This window comes from Acartia tonsa, chromosome 9, assembly GCF_053477335.1.
Source record: "Acartia tonsa isolate MP-2025a chromosome 9, ASM5347733v1, whole genome shotgun sequence".
In the NCBI taxonomy this organism is placed as follows: domain Eukaryota; kingdom Metazoa; phylum Arthropoda; class Copepoda; order Calanoida; family Acartiidae; genus Acartia; species Acartia tonsa.
The window spans coordinates 31,140,247-31,161,300 of record NC_137268.1 but is presented as its reverse complement, the minus strand read 5'-3'; the positions used below and the strand labels follow the sequence as shown (position 1 = coordinate 31,161,300).

Genomic DNA, 21,054 nt, shown 5'->3' with positions numbered 1-21,054 from the left:
ATTACCTCACCTCAAACCTTTTATTTTATCCCCCCCCCTAAAATAAAAAGCTTGGACGTCCCTCAACCAAGCCCCAAAATAAAATGCATCCACGTCATTGTTACTCTCTCATAAAAAATTCATAACCATGTTGGGTTTGTTTGTGGTCCAGATGCAATATGAGGAAAACTGCTGATTTATCATATATGTAATCAAATTTGTTATTTGTTGAAAGCGAAGCTTTTCTTTAATTAGGGTTGGTCCGTCCGTACGTCCGTAATATATAGCGTTTTTCGTTAATTACCAGAATGTCCGTCCATTTTAAACATGATGATTTTTTTACTTATTTGACAACAAATTTTTATGTGATCTAATAATCAGATTTTTGGTATACTGATTCCAGGGACAACATAGTACAATATTATAAGCGAAGCAACTATATAATGAAGTCCTAAAAATGTAAATATGTCATTAAACATTATTCTGTATCAAGCAGTTTTTCAACAAATTTACTTACAAATTTGCTTCGACTCTTATACATTTATATATTGATTATTCACTTTACATGTCCGTTTGTCCTACCGTTTCAGTGCTTCGCTTTTGTGGATGTTGTCATCCTTGTTTTAATGTACTCTATGCCATGAGTTCGTGAGGTGAATTCTGAATTTCACTAATTAGATTGAAAAAAAAATTATGCAATTCTTTCCTATTGTATCATGATCCTTTATATTAATGGAAATTTTTTAACAAAAATTAATTTATTTGTTTTTAAAGAAAAGATATAATAATTTACAAAAAAGGATAAAATGGTTACGCGAACATGAAGCTTATAATGGACTATTCTAATATGACGTCATTTGTGATTCTTCGACAAATAGGTTTAAAATTTTTCTCCTTTTTAAATAGGCATATCAACAGGTTCCGCGAACAAAATAATGTAAAAAATAAGGCCTCTTGTTTAGAAAGAGAATAAAGATAAAAAAGGATTAATGCATAAAAAATCGGCAAAATTGACTGTAAATGACAGGATTGGACACCCTTCACGTGCCTGTAGCCACGCAGCTGTGGCAAAGGCTACCCAGTCTGTGACCGTAAAGTTAGACTGCGGTTTATGGAATCTTATAAAAAGCTACTAGTTACAGCTGCGTCTGCAGCTTCGTGAAAACAGCTTTGTGACTGTGGCTGCAGTTTCCTCAAAGCCATGTACCTGGTGGTAGTTTGACTGAGTGAAGCTTAGGCTGAAATCAATGTTTTTGTTTGAGGCTGAATATGGCTAAAGGTAGATATAGAATAGATTGATAAATTTCTTCCATATTCTATTTGGTAGAGGCCGAATCTTGTTAGATGACTTACGCAATATGTAAGATTCTTGGCTGTTAGTAAGGTTTCTGATAAAATTTGGCTGATACTGTTGAGCCCTGGCATACAGATCAAAGTAAATAACAATGAAAAATAGTTTTGTACTGGTCAAGAAGGTCTAATCCTGAAGGGTTATAGTTCTTAAAAAGGCTAGAAGTAAGATAAAAACTTTTTAAATTTCTATTAAAACGTTTTTAAAATGTATACGCCAATCAATATCCATGTCTTATGAAAAGTCTATAAAAGTGAAAAACACTGATAATTTCCTTCTTTTAAATACAGGACATTGTCCTTAGTGTTTGTTAATACACTAGATATAGACAATTAAATGTTTTGTATATTTGATACAATATTAAATCAAAATGGTAGTGAAAAGTGTTTTAAAGAAATTTTGTTCAAAATATTTGACACAAGTAAGATATTTTGGCCTATTTTCCTCAAAGTGCCTAGTCGAGCACTGAACCTCCTTCCTCATTACTTTTAAATAAATTGAAAATATAAAGATTTGGTGGGAGGGGGGGGGGGGGTTGTTTTTCGTTTTTTGTTACTTTAGGTCAGATTAGGTTAAGTTCTAATAGGAACTGGGTGGCCTAGCAGGGTTTTGTTCATCCCAGGTAGAGTCCCCGCAGGGGTTAGGCATGTGAGAAACCCATCCTTATTTTCATCCTATTAAAAGGTGGGGAGGGGGGAGGTTAACTAAGAATGATGATAACAGCAACAAAAAAAAAAAATACTGTACTCAATTAGTGCTTTTTAATCAGAGTTTTTTTTAAAGCTTTACAAAGTGTGTCAAAAAATCAGCCATGTGAGGACAAAACAAATGAGGAATGAGAGGAGAAGTGAGAAAGAAAACCTCTAAGAAAGAAATGGATAATCCCTCATTTTTATGACATCACATGGCCTGGCTGATTTTTTGAGACACTTTGCAAAGATTCGAGTTTTTTATATCGCCATTTGAATGTTTCAGGTGGCTGCGACACTAGCTGCCAGCACACTTGCCATGATAGTTGGAGCAAATGTGGCCCTCTCTTCCAGTATTATTCCAATACTGTTAAAAGATGGGGATTTAGTTCAGGACTTCACAGAGGCCTCCTGGATTGGTAAAGTTTTTTAAAGGAATCTTTTTAGAAATTCAGAATAGCGTCAATCTTATTTCAACAAAAATGAAATTATTTAATATGAGATAAGAATAAAATAAATTAGTTTCTTTTTTGTTGGTCCTGAAGGACCGAAGGTTTGTTAAACAAAACTAGTTATAATTTTATGAATTTAGTTTTATTATTGTTTGTTGAAAATTGTCTGTAATTAGATAAGATACATGATCTTTCAATACGGCCCAGAACTGGTTGTTATAATATAGCAGATATTAATCGGTTCTAAGCTATACTAAAATTTAATGTTTCGTTTCGTATTAAAGACAATACTTCACAAATAATAAAATTAAGCCATAAAGTGTCAACTTATATCTAGTTTTTTTTACGAATATGAAAATGTAAACTCATAATGTTAAAACAAGTTTTGTTAATTTCCATATCCTAGGAAAACTCTCTTTAATACGATGCGATAAATAACTTTTCCTATTTTAGCGACCAGTTTTGCTATAGTAGCTGTACCTATGGCTATTGTTGGAGGCATTTCCAGTGATAAGGTACAACTACAAATTATCAGGGATCTTAAGGGATAAGACAGTGGACAATAAATTGATATACATTCACAAGTATAATAAACAAAACTACCCTTGTGTATATTTTTATAATTAATTGTAAAGTTTGGACACTTTAGGCTTGGAACCAACCTATTTAAATTCGATATTAGTACCAAACGTTTAAGATGACGTCGTCATTAAACTTTGAGTATTAGTAATTTATAGTCCAATTTCCCCTCCCTCCTTTAGAAACTATTGTCATTAGTAAGCTGAATAATTTAAAGAGATAGACAAGTGAAACTAGATTTTTATTCCTCTTTATGTGTAAAATGATTTTTAATTTTTTTTTACAAATATGCGTTTCTAGCCTTGTGGGGCTCTTTCCTTTTGTAGTACTGTTTCTCTAGGGCTCTTATAACTCATACTTAACCTTTTCTCAAGAAGTGTGTTTTTGATCTATATGCAATTTGAGGGAAATAGTATTAAAGTAATTTAACCTGTGTATTGGGCAATCATTGGTCATTTGTATTGTAAGACGTTATTTTTTAAAAGTTTTTTCAATTCCTGGTTAAAAAAAAATTTATATTTAAAGTTTGGAAGAAGGCGGATGGCATTGATTTCTCTTATTCCTCTTTCCTCAGGTACGAACAATTCAACCAGAGCTACTTATCAGGGATCTAAAGGGATAAGACAATGGCCGATAAATTGATGTACAGACGCAACCCAATCTTTCCCACTTTTGTATTAATTTTGTTGGAACATGATTCCAGTTACGTCATATTTTTCTTTCCCGAAAAAGGGAAGGGGGGAAGAAAATCTCTTCAAAAGAGATGGGGAAAACCCCCTTTTCTCCAATCTCTTTTTTCTTCTCCCCTTCCCTTTTTCGGGAAAGAAAAATATGACGTAACTGGAATCATGTTCCAACAAAATTAATACAAAAGTGGGAAAGATTGGGTTGCATGTACATCCCCAATGATGCTTCAAAAAATTACTCTTTTTATAGTTCTATAGGTTACAATTAGTGGTTGAAACGTTTGAACACTATACAAAATGAGCCAACCAATTAAAATTAGATATAAGTCTCCAAGGTTGTTAAGCCATCGAATTAGAAAACTGTATTGTAAGACTTTAAGGACTATTGTATAAAACAGACAAATATTCCAACTCTATTCGTTATCAAATTGGTATTCAAAACATATTTTTATCAATTTTTACGTTATTACATAACCCCCCAAGAAAATAGCTTAAAACCTCCACAGGACCAATAGGTATATACCCTGAAGAGTAGAATCCGATCGGTTCAGTGGTTACCGAGATCTTAAGCTTCAGACGGACGGACGGACAGACGGACAGACATCATTCTACTTTGTATTATAGATTTATTAAGCGAAACAACTCAATTATCAAATATGAAATGAAATTATTTATTTTCTTTAGATTTGAAATTAGATTTTGTATATTATTTATAGTTTAGTATTTTTATGTTTTCCAATGTTCGTTTGTTTGTCTGATAGGTTGATCTTTGCTTTTTTAGATGTTGTCATCCAAGTTTTAAAATACAATCTTATTGCTTTAGGTCTGATTCTTATGGGTACTGCCAATTCATATTCTGTGCTTTTATTAGGTAAGATTTTATCTTTACTGTACATATATTTATTACATCGACTCAGAATTACCACTTTTTTTAAAATTCAATGGGCACGCTATTCCAACCCATTCATTTTATAATATAAAGACCATTGATACTAAAAAAAAGTGTGGTAGCTTTTTTTCAGCAATATGTCATATTCGATTTTTATAAAAAAGGGGAATGGTCCGCCCTGGGGAAGAAATCTTTTTTTTCTTTTAAAGCATGGCTTCATATACCTTCCTGAATTCGTCTTGATGAGTAGATTAAGGATCAAAAAACGATTTTTAAAAAATATTGACCCTAGCTGATTTTGCTAAAATGACCAAAATTGTCAGTCTTTTGAGGATAGCTCTTGCTATGATCAAAATATTTTAATATCGTTTTTAGATTCTTAATCTACTCATCAAGACGAATTCAGGAAGGTATCTAAGGTCTAATATTTAAATGTATTAACATGCTTTACAGTAGTTTTGAATCTACCCTTTTATGACAGTAAAAAATGGTGGTTTTTGTATAATTGTATTCATTTGAAACTGATCAATATCCGGTGGATTAGACCAGTTCTCATCCATACGAAAAAAATATGTCTTGCATTGTACTGTATCTAGTTTTCTACGAATACAAAAATGTACAATTATAAGATTAAAACAAGTTTTTTTAGTGCCTTCGACATCTCGGGGCTTAAAAATGGCTTTAATCTTAAAATAATCTAATTTATTGCCATAAAAAAACTTCTAGGAAGATGTTTGAGTTCAGTTGGAGCCTGGTTGGGATATCCATGTTCTGGGGTTCTTGTCTCTGAGGTTAGCACTAGTTAGCTCTAGATAGCACTAGTTAGCACTAGTTAGCACTAGATATCACTAGTTAGCACTAGTTGGAGCCTAGATGGGATATTCATGTTCTAGGGTTCTTGTCTCTGAGGTTAGCAATGCTTAGAATTTTAGATTTACTTTCATACCTTATCGCTAAAAGAATCATAATGCAAAGTTTGAAGTTGATAAAATGGTAATAACATCAGGGACGTCAAGGGGGGAGGGGGAGAGGGTAAAGGGATGATTACAACCCCATCTCCCCCCCAAAAAAATAATTTGATTTTTAATTTATCCCCCCCCCCAAAAAAAAAATTTAAAAAAAGCTCAGATGTTCTCCTCCACTTCTAAATAAAAAAAGCTCTAACATGTTTAATTTTAAAAAATTATTAAAACACCTCGCCCCCCCCCCACTCCATATTTCTTGCATTTATGGGGGAACAATCCCTACGGGACTCTTTTAACCTTTATACAATTTAGACTTACATACCATAATCAAATTTTAACAACATAACCATATCTTAACAAAAAAAAGCTTTGTTGGAGGTCCAAATGGCAAATGCGTTATAAGGGAAACTGCTGAAATGTTGTGCTTGAGTACGTAGTTTTTAAGCTAAACATATAAGAATAAATTTGAATTAATTAACATATTTGTTGAAAATTTCAACAATGACTTGTTGACAATGTACATTATTCAAAAAAATGCTTTAAAGTTAGTTAAAAATAATAATGCATTTTAAATAAAAATTCTTGCTGAAATAAGGTTGAAATTTAAAATATTGTAAAAAAGAAAATTAATGACCTTATACATTTATACAACGTATTTGTTAAAATTCTAGTTCTTTTTGAATTTCTTTTCTGAAACATAATTTAAGATGTATGAAAAACAAAAAAAGTAAAGTGGTTCTTAAAGAAAACGAATCCAATGAACATTTTGAAGATTTTATTTTTTTAGATTGTACATCCAAGCATTAGAGGAACGTTGGGAGTTTTTCCATCCATATTTATTTCAACTGGACTTTTTATCTCATTTTCATTAGGTAACCTTTTATTGTAAGTAACCAAAACATTTCAAACTTTGCATGGAGTTTCCTGTAGTAGTTAAGATTTAGAAAGCGTAGCAACTCTAAAATCGTTACCAGAATGCCCGTACGCCCAGTTTAAACTTTTTTAATTTTTAACTTTCTAACAACAAAATCTTATGTGACAGATATAATAATCCTAGTTATCTGATTTTTGGAATACTGATTACTAGGACAACAAAGTACTAAATTATAATCGAAGCATCTTTATATTCAAGTCCTAAAAATGTAAATATGTCCTTTTATGGATGTTGCCATCATTGTTTTTTAAAAATCTAACCCAATTTATACCTTTTTACCCTTTTTTAGCAGTACAAATCCTGTACAACGAGTGTAATGTAATACATTTATTCTGTAAGTGTTTGTGTCTGTCTGCCATTAATCTATCTGTCTTTAATGTTAAAGGGGGTTGCCAAATTTTATTACTATAAGTGTATATAATTATCTTTCCATTTTATGACTACAATACAAGTTAACATACTTTGGATTAGAACCATTTTTGATCCATGTTGAAAAATCATAAATTGTATCACTGCCCCTTCACTTTTCCCTCCCTTATATTTTCCTTCCTTTTTTCCCTGAACATACAAACATTTGTAAAAAAAAAGAAGAAAATGAGAAACTCTAATCTAAACTGAACTCTAAGAGTATGATTTATGGGAGGGGACATTGGTCTGTTTAGTTCACTAGTCCACAAAGTTTTATAATACCCTTTTTTTATTCGTTGGCTTTGGAGACTTTTATTGAATTTTGATCGGTTGGTTTATCATGTTGAATGTCCAAATGATTCGACTACAAATTGTAATGTACAGAAAGCGTAATTTATGCATCATCTTTTGGGATGTAAATTAATTAATCGGCCATTGTCCTATCCCTTTAGACTCTTGATTTATACTCAAATGCCGCAATTTTTAATTTTTAAGAGTTTTTGAAATTTTATCATATCTTGAAATGATTTTAAAAAATGATTTTTGTAGGTTATTTGATAGACTCTTGGAGACAAATTTGTTTCATTTCTTTGTTTCAACCAATTCTCAGTTTTTGTTGTCTAATGTGCATAAAGGTAAAACATTTATTGACTGTTTTGGAAAATTTTCATTTGATGTTATGTCATGAAATTGATTGAGTGTACCTGCCTGCTCATGTCGTAGAGGTGTCGGGTTCGAGTTTGGACAACATCGTGTTATGCTAAAGACATCTACTTCTGCTTTATCAGGCATGTCAAAGTAATTCATGCACAGTTAGGATTTACAGTCAAAGATCCTGCAATCAAGGTTTGGTTGTCTGCTGGTTTCACTTCATCTAATATCATTAAGTTTTCAAGTATGGTTTTCAAAAGGCAAAAAAATGAAAATGATAAACTTTGAACCCTTCCACCTGATTTTAAAAACGAAATTGAATCTTCTTTCTACTCCTGCCCGTGCGTAAGTCCTAAAGCTGCTGTTCCCGAACTCGGAACCCAGTTACCAATAGAATCTAACTTGGTCTAAAATGTAATAAACAAACAAACAAAACTACCTCCTCATTTATCAAAAATGTAGAGTGAGTGAACCCACAATTTTAAAATTACTTTTATCTTATAGGAATCACCGTATTGGTTAGTTCAGCACAATAAAAAGGTAAACAAAAATTAATTTACATTAAAATATCTGACATTTTAGACAGCAATCTGTAGGGATAAGACAATGGCCGATAAATTGGTGTACAATGTACATCCCCAATTATCATACACAATATTATTTCTTGTTTAGATTACAATTAAAACTAGTGTAATAAACAGCCCTCAGTTCCTTGCATTATATTCCAATAAATTCCAATATCCTGAGTGATAGACGCACAGGGCACAGGGTATCTAAAAACATTTTACGTTCAAAAGTAAAAAAAAACATATTCATATTTATGAATAAGGTAATATAAACAATCATTTGCCATTATATTCTGATATATAGTATGACACAGGTGGGTGCTTTCACTCAAATCAACTTGTTGAGAATTTCTAACACCCCCCCCCCCCCCCACACGCTTTATAATAAATTGAAATTAGCGTAGTTTTTTAAATTAAATAGTTTGGTTATTAATTAGTCACGTTTGGTTAGGTTATATTGGGTACTGGATTGCCCAGTAAACTTAGGCCTCTCAGGAAAAGGGCCCCTCACAATAGATTAGTCATAGGAGAAAAAATAGCTCCCCCCCCCTTATATTTTCAAATCTCGAAAATAAAAGGGAGGGGGAAGATTCTATCAGTGCTTCATATGAACTTTGTGAGAAAATAAGTAGTTTTACAACTAATAGAAGGGGTCATATTTTTCGCGTATTTTCTGTAAAGTTGTGTGTTACTGTTTAGTCAAATTAAACCAAGGTTGTTCGCATACATAAAAATTAAAATTTGTCAATAAATATATTTTTTTTTGGTGGGGGGGGATTCATGGGGGCTTCGCCCCATATAGCAGTGGGGTTCCCCCACCCCAATTATTGGTTTTTGTTTACAAAAATAAAAAAATTTTGGAAGTGGGGATTTTTTTATTTTTTGGGGGTTGGGGTGTCTCACCCCTCAAGAAAAGAGCTTAAAACCACCAGGGGACCAGTAGGTATATTCCCTGAAGAGTAGAGCCAAATCGGTTCAGCGGTTACTGAGATTTTACAAAAAATGTAATTAATTTTTTAGAGGGGGGTGTTTTTTTTTAGTTTGGGGGGGTATATTTCCTGAAGAGTAGAGCCCAATCGGTTCAGCGATTACTGAGATCTTAAGCTTCAGACGGACAGACGGACTGACAGACATCAAGCTATTTTGTATTATAGATATATATATATATATACATATATATACATTGTTCACAATAAGAACAGTTTGACTTAATAAGCACTTTTGAATTTGATTAAACGGTAACACACAATTTTATGGAAAATACATGAAAAAAATGACCCCCCCAAAATAGGAAGAAGCTGAAGTAAATTTGCAATGGTACAGAGAAACTGGTGCAGATATTTCACAAGAGTTAAATGATATCATTAAGAAGAAAGAAGAATCATTAGCGGTAGTATTTGGAAAAGCAAAGCTTTCTGTAATTATGGTCGGTCCGTCCGTCAGTCCGTGACGGTTAGCTCTTTTAGTTAATTTAGGCATGTTAGAATTGTTTTATCGATTTCAAACTTTGCATGGTGATTCCTGTAGTAGTTAGGCAACTCTATAGTCGTTACCAGAATGTTCGTACGTCCATTTTAATTAATAACTTATTTAACAGCAAATTTTTATGTGACATAATTATTCAATTGATCTGTTTTTTGGAATACTTATTTGTAGGACAACAAAATATATCAAATTATATTGACAGCTGGTAGCCCTGTAGGGGTAGAACATCAAATGTATATGCACCACATAGGCAAACAAAATAACCCCCCCTCACCTAATTTAATAAGGGAGGTTGTTACAGTGCTCGACAGGCATTTATGGGAAATAACCAGTAACATTTTTTTTTTCAACCTAAGATAAAAACATGTCATGCAACATTTATTGAAATTAATAATATTTAAGTTATGATTATTTTTTTTTATTTTTAGGTTAGTGCAAAAACTAGTATCATATCAACCATTTTTTCAATGCAGTTCTTCAGAGCTCAAATGTGTTCAGGTACAGTTTTTGTAGAAAAATGTCCGTTAGTCTATCTTTCATTCTTACGTATATATAAATTTAGCATACTCCACTTAGCTCAACCCCTTCTTTTGATATTAAGTCATCCAAATGGATGTACGATAATCGTGTATATTATGACAGGGGAAAAATTGTCGTCTATTAAAATTTAGCTTGCTAACATGAAACATATTTTTAAATCAGTTTGTTCATCCAGTAGGAGGTGACTAAATGGGGTAAAAGTGGTGGAAGGGGGGAATCGATATTTTATTTTCGCTGTGTGTTTCGCTTTATTAGAGAGCATGAAAATCTGGTGTAAGATCCAAGTAATAATATATCCATTAAGCCATGACCATTAACCATATTTTTGGTTGATAAAGAGGGTCTCTTTCCGCATAATTCCTTAAAGTTGGGTGTTGGGCTGTAGTCAAATGCTCTTGTTAAGTCAAAGTGTCATTAATTATAACCTGCAAATGTATATACATGAAATGGTCCATAATAAAGCAGAGTTTAACATAATAAGCGCGTTTGACTAAACACTAACACACAACTTTATGGAAAATATGCCCTATTTTATTTAGGTTTTTTAGCGTTTATTGGCATGTTTACTGGCATAGCTACCCTCAATGTTTTTATGATTAATATTTTTCAGGTAATATTTACTGTAATTTTTCTTAGGTCTTATGCAGTTTTTTCATCAATTTACTGGAATTTCGGCGCTGAACGTTTACATGATCAACATTTTTCAGGTAACAGAGGTTTTGTAAGATTTGTATTCATAAAGCGCATTTGACTAGAAGCTTACACACAACTTTATGGAAAATACAAAAAAATTATGAAATTAAGCTGTACCAAATAAAGCTGAGTTTGAATTAACATTCTGCTCGGTGAATGTGTGTTAAACGGGATATGACTTGCAAATATTGGATGGTCTTGTCCTGTGTTCTCCCTGTTTCCCTCTCCTGTTCTATTTCTTATAATAATAGCAGCTACGCCCCTAGAAACCTCTAGGGCGGGGAACTGAAGGGAAAGGAGTTCACCCCACGCCCCAATTTTTCATTTCAGTTTTTAAAAGTAAAAGTAAAAAGAATGTTTTTTTTTGAGGAGGTAATTTTTTTAGGGGGGATTTCTCTTGGCAGGGTGGAGATATAATTCTTCCTGGACCTAAAAGAAGCTTTACTGTAAAGGAGAACCATATCGGTTCAACTGTAGCAAGATCCTTTGCTACAGAAAAAAAACTTACAAGTTTATATGATATTTTAAATGTTCATATTTTTAATGTTTTTCTAATATTTGGACTTAAATTTTATCATCATTTTTACTTTCTTTTAATTTTCTATATTCTCTAATGTTTTTAATTATTGAATTATATATTGAGGGGATATCTTCACAAAAAATCTTTCTAATATCGAGACATTTCAAATTTCTCCCATTACATTAAGGACATAGCAAAAGTAGCATTATCAACTATGAAAAATAATCAGAGCTGGATCTTTAAACCATTTAGTGCTGCCAGTGCTGCTAATAAAATATGGATCCTTAAATCAAAATGTCAGTGGTGAGCCGGGAAACACCACTGCCATTTTGAAGATTGATATTAGGTGATCTGCTTTCAAAACGGCTCACTAGAGGCATCGGCAGTGACATCGAATTGATTTAAGGATCCAGCTCTAACCAATTTCAATTTAACAAATAATTACTGTTTTGCAACTTTTTATTATAAGTTGAATTAATATAAATTTTGTATGTTTCTAGGATGCTAATCTTTCATTTGATCCAAGATTGGCCCCGGTACTAGTGGGTGCTACTAGGTAAAACAAGACCATAAGCGGTCATACATGTGTAGATGAAGATGTTTATATATGTACATCCGTATTACAAAGTGACAGGATGTCTATCTGTTTGTACTAAAGGATTTTGCTTTGAACTGATATGGTTCTCCCTTACAGGGAACAAGTCAGTGAGGGAATTGGATACTTATAGAGATGCTACTATGCTTCAAAAATAACTTACCTTTACTGTACGAAAAATTTTCCCATTATGCTTCAATAGTCAGTTTCAATTTTTCACTCATTTGTATATCATGTCTTTTTATTTATAAACCAACTGATGATTTGTTGAAATTAAACATTGAAACACTGTGTACCGGACTTATCAAATAAAAATGACATATTTAATATAAAAAAAAACTGTGTTGATCACTCTTTTCAATACTTAACAAGAGCTGGATCTTTAAATCGTTTAGTGGTGCGCTAAATCGGGGCGATCCAGTTCGGTGCACCTAGATATTATTAGATTTCAATCTTTAAATCAAAATGGAATGGGCGAACCAGCGCGCCCAGTACAAACCGGGGTGAACTAAACCACTAAACGATTAAAAGATCCAGCTCTGGAGAATTATGTTCAAGATGAACACATAATGAATTAAGAACTCCAAACGATTATTGTTACTTGTTTAAAACATAAATCATTATGGAAAAGCATTGTATGCAGGGATCTAAAGGGATAAGGCAATGGCCGATAAATTAATCACAGTGCGTTTAAAGGTGCTTTGACTTTTTTGTCAGAACCTAAATTGGGACATAGTGCATTTCATTACCCTAGGTTAGCTAACTTCATTTCACTTTTCAATAAAATCTAAAATGCAGCCGTTTTTGAGAAAATTAAATTTGAAAATTTCAAGTTCAATTTTCATCCATTAGGAGTTACCGCATAATCATGACAAGAAAAGCAAAGATTATTTATTTAAAATTTTGAACAAGTTTGCTTTTATAAAGTTCTTCATAAAACCACTCCTTAAGTGAGTTGATTCATGGCCATTTTTATCAGTTGCTTTGCTAAGGTCACGGAAATTCAGCCTTAAATAAATAATATATAGTCCCAATTTAGGTTCTGACACAAAAGTCAAAGCACCTTCATACGCACTGTGTAATGTAAATCCATTATGACATTAGATAAAATAACCCCTTCTAAATAATAAACTATGATAATAATCATCGTAATGTCCCCTCCCTCCCTGTAATGTATGGGTTTTATTAAAAATTTTACTTCAACTATTTTCCTTTAAGGATTGTGCTTGGTATATTTTCGTCTGTAGCCCTCAAAAAAGGGAATAGAAAATATATCTTCTCTGGTTGTGCGTTCACCTTGTCTGTGTGTGCTATGGGAATTGCCAGCATTACTTTGTACAGGTAAACAGCGGCTGCGCCACTAGAGACAACAAGAGCATTTAAAAAATGTAGAAAGTCGATCCACCACCATAAATTTCAGTGGGAGTGGGGTTGAATTAAGTAGCTAAGATAATTTTATAGGATTTGGCACAATGTAAATTCAGTAAAGCAGACATTAACATTAGGAAGATTAGTTTGAAAAGGTCAAAATAAATTTATGCTATTATAAAAAAAAAACTTTAAATGTGGTCTTTTTTTATGAAAAATAAACATCCTACAAGGATTTGGCACATTAATATAGAAATAAAAGTAGATATAATAGCATTTTTTTCATTTATAACAAAGTTTCTTTTATAATTATTAGACCCTTTTTCATGGTGAATTTTCTGCTTTTTCTCACCACTAAACTTTATCAATTTACATTTAGTGTCATGTAAACTACATAATCCTATAATATAAAGTAGTACGATTTTTTTCAGGGAAGCGTTACAGATGTCTTTAGTTGGTTTAAGGTCTGCCCTTTCAGAGAATTTATTTATTAGATTATTGTTTTTTTAGGGAGATGAACGAAGAAAGTCCTAACTGGCTGGGGTTCCTACCCTTCCCTCTTATTCTTCTCATGTTTATGTCCCATTCATTTGGTTGTGTTACAGGAATATTTTCAAAAAATCATCAAAAAGTTGAAAAAATATAAAACTTAAAATTAAAGAGGGTTGTGGATAGGAAGGGAGGGGGGGGGGTAGTTCTGTGGTCGCTAGGCCCTTTTAGGGGAAACTGCCTATCAATTTTACGAGTAGCATAACAAAATTAACGTTACTAAATTTGACTGACTTATTGCTTTGCCTCTATAGCCTCACAATGACAACAAACATTACATACTTTTATATCTCGGGTCGAATAGTTTTGTCGTGAAAAATGATCGAAAATATTATATGTAGAATAAACGTGGATGATATAACAGGAGCAAAATTGTCGTCAATTTAGGTTGCAATTATTTCCCCTCGCATTTAATGGTTGGGTCGTTTATCAAGTAGGAGGAAAGAGGATCGGGTGAAGGAAGGCAAGGGGGTGGGGGGGGGGGGGGTTGTTATTTTAGCCTCCTGCAGAGATCACTTTATTAAAGAACATGAAAATCTGGTGTAAGATCCAAGTAATTATATATCCTTTTTGAAAACTTGATTGCAATACAGTGATGAATCTTTTGGCTGGTGAAGTATTTCCTACAGCTGTACGATCTTTGGGACAAGGAACAGAATACAAAGTCCAAAGATAAATTAAATTAGGGATCTAAAGGCCGATAATTTGATGTACATCCCTATTGATGATAAACAAAATTACCCCTCCTGTACATTACAATTTGTGGTATGGACGTTTAGACACTCAACTTAACTAATCAATCAAAATTCATTAAAGTCCGCAAAGTTGTTAAGCCAACAAATTAGAAAACGTTATTACAAAACTTTGGGGGGGGACCAGTGTACTAAACAGCCCATTGTCTCCTTCCTTCCTGAAATTAAATGATAAACTTGGTATAAGTAGTGCAGCTACTCTATGACTAGGTTATAGTCTATTAAATTCAATGCAATATATAAATACTTCTTAACTTCCCTCTTTAAACATAATTAAAATTAAATTTGGATCATGGAAAGAAAACGAAGTAGCGGGTTTCATAGTATTTTCACAATAGATTTTGATAAGTTATTTTAGGTTGGGTTAGGTAAATGTTAATGATTGACCCACAGGGTTATGAAATTGGCCCTGCAGGGTTCGAGCCCCCCGCAATGGCTAGAAATAGGAGAAAAGCTACTGCGAAAATACGACGAAACCTGCTACTTTGGTTTTCTTTCCATGATCCGAAATTTGTGGGATACATAGATTTTAATTTATACTTAGACACATAGAATCTATTAACAATATCGATACAATTTTTGGACTATACTCTCCCCTAAAGCAAAGCTTTAGCATAAGAAATTAAATTCAATTGGTATAGCTGTAAGCAAGCTGTAACTTCTTGCAAGTTTAAGAACAGATTGTACATTTTTTAAATGTGAAAAAAATATAAAACCATAAAATTCTTAAAGTAACAGGATATAAATCTGTGTATGTCTGTACCGAAGATTCTCGCTAACCTTTGAACCGATGTGGTTATCCTTTACAATGTAGCTTCTCATAAGTCCTGGGAAGATTTATAACTTTTTTGGGGGAAGTTAAAACAACCCCCTAAAAGAAATAGCCCCCCCCCCCCCCGGTAAAATATTTTTACTTTCTTTTTAAAGCTAAAATAAAAATTGGGTTGTCGAAATCAATACCCCCTCCCCCTCACGAGCCCTTAGAGGCCTCTAGGAGCGTAACCGCTGTATATTCTTGAACTTAATATTCTGTGTGAAGGAGTTGTAACGTGTCTTGGTATGGGAGGCAACGCTATACAAGCAGCTATTTATCCCTATGTTCTAGAGTAAGTTTTTCCTCAAGGATCTTAAGGGTTAAGGCAATGGTCGATAAATGAATGTACTTCCCCAAAAATGATACAAAGAATTGAGCCTTCTGTAGATCACAACTATTGGCTAAAACGTTTCGACACTCATTTAAAGGAAACTAACCAGTAAAAAGTCCCTAAAGTTGTTAAGTCAACTAATAACAAAACGCTATTATAAAACTTTGGGGACTAGTGTAATAAACAGCCCAATGTCCCCTTCTTCTCTGAGTTTTTATTGTTCTTCCACACAGGTTGCCTGTTGAGCGCCATAGTCCCCCCCACCTTTTATTTTTAAGTAAATTTAAAGTATAAGAATGTGTTTTTTTATGCCTAATCCATGGAGGAGTCGTAACCCTGCGGGGCTAGCTAGTACCCAATATAAAAGTACCTAACCTGTTCTAAAGAAATAAAACCAACCTCTCCCCTCCATTATTTTTTTTAAAGGGAAAGAGAGGAGTTTACTAGAGCTTTGTAAGGACTTTGTGTAATAGAGCGATTATGTTAACAAGGATAACTTTTTCCAATATGGCTATGAAACCGATTAATATCCGCTGGATTATAACCGGTTCTACAACATAATGAAAAATCATGTATCATATCGTATTATATCCAGTTTTCTACGAATATAAAAATGTAGCCCGTGCCTTTGACATTTTGGTGCAAAAAAAACTAGTTTTGGTGTTATAATTGTACATTTTTATATCCGCGGAAAGCTGTTTATAATACGATATTATAACTATTTGATCTGGTACAGTTTACGATAGAAGTTGCTGGTATCGATTATATATGAACAAGGATGACAACATCCATAAGTAGCGAAGCACAAAAAATCGTAGATGGGAATACGTACAGGTAGATTTAAAAGGTTTTTACTAAAATCAAGAATAGATTTATTGGATAAGATAAATATGAAACCTTGTTTTATTTTGTATGATGACGATGGTCAAAGTAAATTATATTAAAGATGCTCATAACAATGGGAAAAATTATTTTAATACTGATATCCCATAAAAGTTTGAAAATTGGATCAAAATAAACAAAGATCTTTGGAAATATGTAAAACATATAAAAATAGCCAAAAACCTGATAAAAGGCAGTCTGGCCGCCATGGTTGTTTTCTTGAAACGACAAAAAAATTAATTTTTAAATCCTTAAAAACTTAAAAAATTTGGAAAATCGGACCATATACACTGAAGATATGGAAAAAAGTGTTAAATATATTTATAAATAGCCTAAAACCTGCCAAAAAGGCAGTCTGGCCGTCATGGTTATTTCCTTTAAAGACGGGAAATTTAATTTTGATATCTACAACTGAAAAAATTTTGAAAATCGGACTATAAACACTGAAGATATGGAGAAAAATGTTAAAAATATAAAAAAAACAGCCTAAAACCTGCTGAAAAGGCAGTCTGGCCGTCATGGTTGTCTTCTTTAAAAGACGGGAAATTTAATTTTGATATCTATAACTGAAAAATTTTTGAAAATCGGACCATACACTGGAGATATGGAAAAAAAATGTGAAAAATATAAAAATAGCCTAAAACCTGCTAAAAAGGCAGTCTGGCCTTCATGATTGTTTCTTTAAACGACAGGAAATTTAATTTTGATATCTGTAACTGAAAAAATTTTGAAAATCGGACCATAAACACTGAAGATATAGAGAAAAATGTGAAAAATATAAAAATAGCCTAAAACCTGCTAAAAATCGGTCCGACCGCAAATGATGTTTTATAGTCAATTGTGCTCCTTAATAATGGGAATGTTGTCAAAAAATTTCAGCATTCTATCTTTTATAGGAGCTGAGTAAATCCCATTTCCCCCATAGCGTTACGGACTGACGGACTGACTGACTGACTGACGGACGGACAAAGTGAATTATAGAGTAGCTTCGCTACTAAAAATATGTGGAAATTTAAAGTCTAATAGCGGCCGAATTGCTAAAGGTACATGTCGTTATAGATAAAATTAAAAATTTAAATGAAAATCGTAGAATTAATACCAGTTTTGTTTTCCGAACGTCCGGCCCCTCGGGGCAAACAAAACTTGTTTTAATCTTATAACTTTTCATTTTAATATCCGTGGATAACTGTCTATAATATGATGCGACAAATAAATATTTATTTATAATTTTTAGATTGGTAGGAGTTGAAGGATGCTTTTTCTGGTTTTCCATCCAAGCTCTGTTACTGGCTGTCTATGGTTTCTGTATTATACCTGACAACAGGAAAACACTCTAATATTTTCACATTTTTAAAAGCGAAGCTTTTCTTTAATTAGGGTCGGTCCGTCCGTCCGTAACGGATAGCTTTTTTCGTTAATTTAGGCATGTTAGAATTGTCCTATCGATTTGAAATTTTGCATGGTGATTCCTTTAATAGTTAGGTACGATTTACAAGCGTAGCAACTCTATAATCATCACCAAAATGTCCGTACGTCCATTTTAAACATGTTGATTTTTTTACTTTTTTAACAACAAATTTTGATGGGATCTAATCATCCGATTGATCTGATTTTTGGTATATTGATTCCTGGGACAACAAAGCATAATGTAATAAGCAAAGCAACTCTATAATCAAGTCATAAAAATGTAAGTATGTCCATTAGGGCGGGTTCATATCGGAATTAGACAAAGAGGGGATATGCAACAGATAAAATTAACCTTAAAAACATTTCTGACCGAAAAAGAATTTTGAAAAATTGAGTTTTAGAACGCGACCACTAAAAAGTATATTTCATTACTTTTTAATATGCAAAGTCGACATTAAAATTTTTTTTTGAATCAGAACTATGGCTTCATGGTGCTCCCTGAAAAGGCCTTGAGGAGCTGAATCAGGAACTTTTGTCCGTTTCAAAATAACTAGTTCCTAGCCTTAGAAATCACTAAAAAACCACAATTTTTTAAGGTTTATTGAGAATTGTCTAATCTGTAGAGGTTTTTTAGTTTTTCTCAGGCTAGGAACGAGATTTTTTGAAACGGTCAAAAGTTCCTGATTCTACTCCTCAATGCCTTTCCTGGGAGCACCATGAAGCCATAGTTCTGATTCAAAAAAAATTGACTCCCATTTACAAATAGCTATACAATTGAATGTCTGGTCGTCATCAGTTTTAAGACTTAGGATAAATTTTAAATCATCCAGAGGTGTATTATACTCATACAAATCATTTGCAGATCCCCGCTTTGGCCTCAGAAAAAAAATGTTCAAAATCGACCCACCCTAATGTCCATAAACATTATCCTGAATCAAGCAGTTTTTCAACAAATTTACTTACAATTTTGCTTTCACTCTTATACATTTATATTATGATTATTCAGTTCTGACACTATACAAGTGTTAATGTCTGTTTGTCCTGCAGTTTCAGTTCTTCGCTTTTATGGATGTTGTCATCCTTGTTTTGTTAAGTTTCCTATAGCTGCTATTTAGCTGATAGCATCTACTTTATTATTTACTTTGTTAGTTTCCTATAAGTTATGCTGGGCAGGTTTAGTATTTCAATTAGTTAACTCATGAACGTGGCTCAACATGTAGCGCAAACACTCGTCGTCGGAGAGTCGAAGTGTTCGATTCTCGGCCCTCACCGCGTCATAACTAAAGACGTTGAAGTTGTTCCTACTACTGCTATGTTAGTTGCGCGTATAATAGTTATCTACGAATATAAAAATGTACAATCATAATATAAAAAAATTTACCCTATGACTTTGGCATCTCGGGTCTTAAAAAAACTGGTTTTATTCTTATAATTGTACATTTTTATACCTGCGGAAAGCTGTTTATATTTTGATGCGATACATAACTATCCTTATAATAAAGTAACAGAATGTCTGTGTGTATGTTTGAACTGAAGGATCTCGCTAACTGCTAAACCGATCAGATTCTCCTTTACATGGTAGGTTCTCAGAAGTCCGGGGAAGGTTTATAACTATTTTGGGGGAGGATAACACCATCTTCCCAAGAGAAATAGCCCTAGGAAAAAAATCCCCCCCACATTTTTTAAAAATTTAATTTTTTAATTGAAAAAATGGAGGTGCGGTGCCTAACCCAAATTTTTCTTTTCTTTTAAATCTAAAAAAATATTGGGTTATCAAATTCAACTCCCCTCTCCTCAAGTGCCCCTAGAGGCGTAGCCGCTAGTTTTTGTATATTAAGATAACAAAGCTTACAAATTATTTTCTCTAAAAATTTATAATAAAAAGCTTGAAAATACTTTTTGTTTAAAAACACAGAGGAATGAGTTTGACCAACATTGAAAGAGGAATGGAGAAGAAAAGTACTAAATCCAATATTAAAGTTTAAATATAATTAAATAACCTATGTTTTTGTCGATTTTTAAATATACTGTAAATATTATAAATATTAAATAGTCTTTTTTTTTCACAATTTATTTTGAAATATATTTCGATGGAAATAACACCCTCTTCAGTCTAAAGTAAATCAGATTTTAACTTTAAAAGTTGAGGGCATTTATACATCTTAATATTTAAGATCTTTAAAGTTCAGGACACATATAATAGGATAACTAGTGGCTAACTAGCATCCAGGACAGAAAATATAATAAAACCATCATAAGATTTTTATGAAAAAAACTAGTGGTGGGTATGATAACCGGTTTTGGGGTATTGGAAATATCTGGCCGTATATACGGCGACATAATCTTTTATACAAAACAACAAAAATCAATGCTTTTTAATATTTCGAATGGCTGTAATTTTCTTATCTTTGTAGCTATAAGAGAACAATTTTTTTCAGAAATTGTTTACCTTCATGTAAATTCTATATTAGAAATATTAAAACATAAATTTTGACGGCATCAGCTGTACAAGGCAGATTCCAACTGCCGCAGCCGGCAGGTAAACTGCTGCGGGTTTTTATGTAAGGGGGTGGGGGGGGGGGGGGGGTTATGCAACCATCTCGACGTAAACAATGATTAAATAACACTTATAATTCAAATTTCGATCTAAACTTTTTATTCGATTTATAGAAAATAGACCTACCATGCATTATTCATGCAAAACTTAAGATCAAAATTCGAATTCTAAGTGCAATTTAATCATTGATTACAAGATGGCTGCATTAACCTCCCCCCTTTTAATAGGTCATGAAGACAGATTGTAAAAGCTGAAGTTAAAAATATGAAGTCTCTTAGTCAAAAATTGCAGTCACCGGAACCTTTTAAAGATTTCTGGAGACCTGGAAGGTCATACCTGGAACCTAAAATTGAACACTTATAATTCATATTACGATGTACTATTATAAGAGATTTTAATAAAATGCTTTGTT

The 21,054-nt window shown here is 32.8% G+C and overlaps 1 protein-coding gene across 2 annotated transcripts; it reads left to right on the top strand.

The window, feature by feature from the left end:
- Nucleotides 1-1,593: 1,593 nt before the first annotated feature.
- LOC145328763 (facilitated trehalose transporter Tret1-like) lies at nt 1,594-20,135 on the top strand. 2 transcript variants are annotated; one of them, XM_080172591.1, is made up of 19 exons: nt 1,594-1,751; nt 2,306-2,438; nt 2,925-2,986; nt 3,576-3,624; nt 4,560-4,607; nt 5,352-5,416; nt 6,378-6,462; nt 7,482-7,567; nt 8,088-8,123; nt 9,441-9,539; nt 10,063-10,132; nt 10,811-10,881; nt 11,888-11,943; nt 13,201-13,323; nt 13,861-13,955; nt 14,493-14,551; nt 15,693-15,757; nt 17,913-18,002; nt 20,001-20,135. In XM_080172591.1, exons 1-19 carry the CDS (start codon nt 1,701-1,703, stop codon nt 20,068-20,070), a joined length of 1,413 nt encoding a protein of 470 aa, XP_080028717.1. In that variant the 5' UTR covers nt 1,594-1,700; the 3' UTR covers nt 20,071-20,135. The 2 variants fall into 2 exon arrangements, with proteins under 2 accessions (XP_080028717.1, XP_080028718.1); XM_080172592.1 differs by lacking the exon at nt 10,811-10,881 and adding an exon at nt 10,714-10,784.
- The last annotated feature ends 919 nt before the right edge of the window (nt 20,136-21,054 follow it).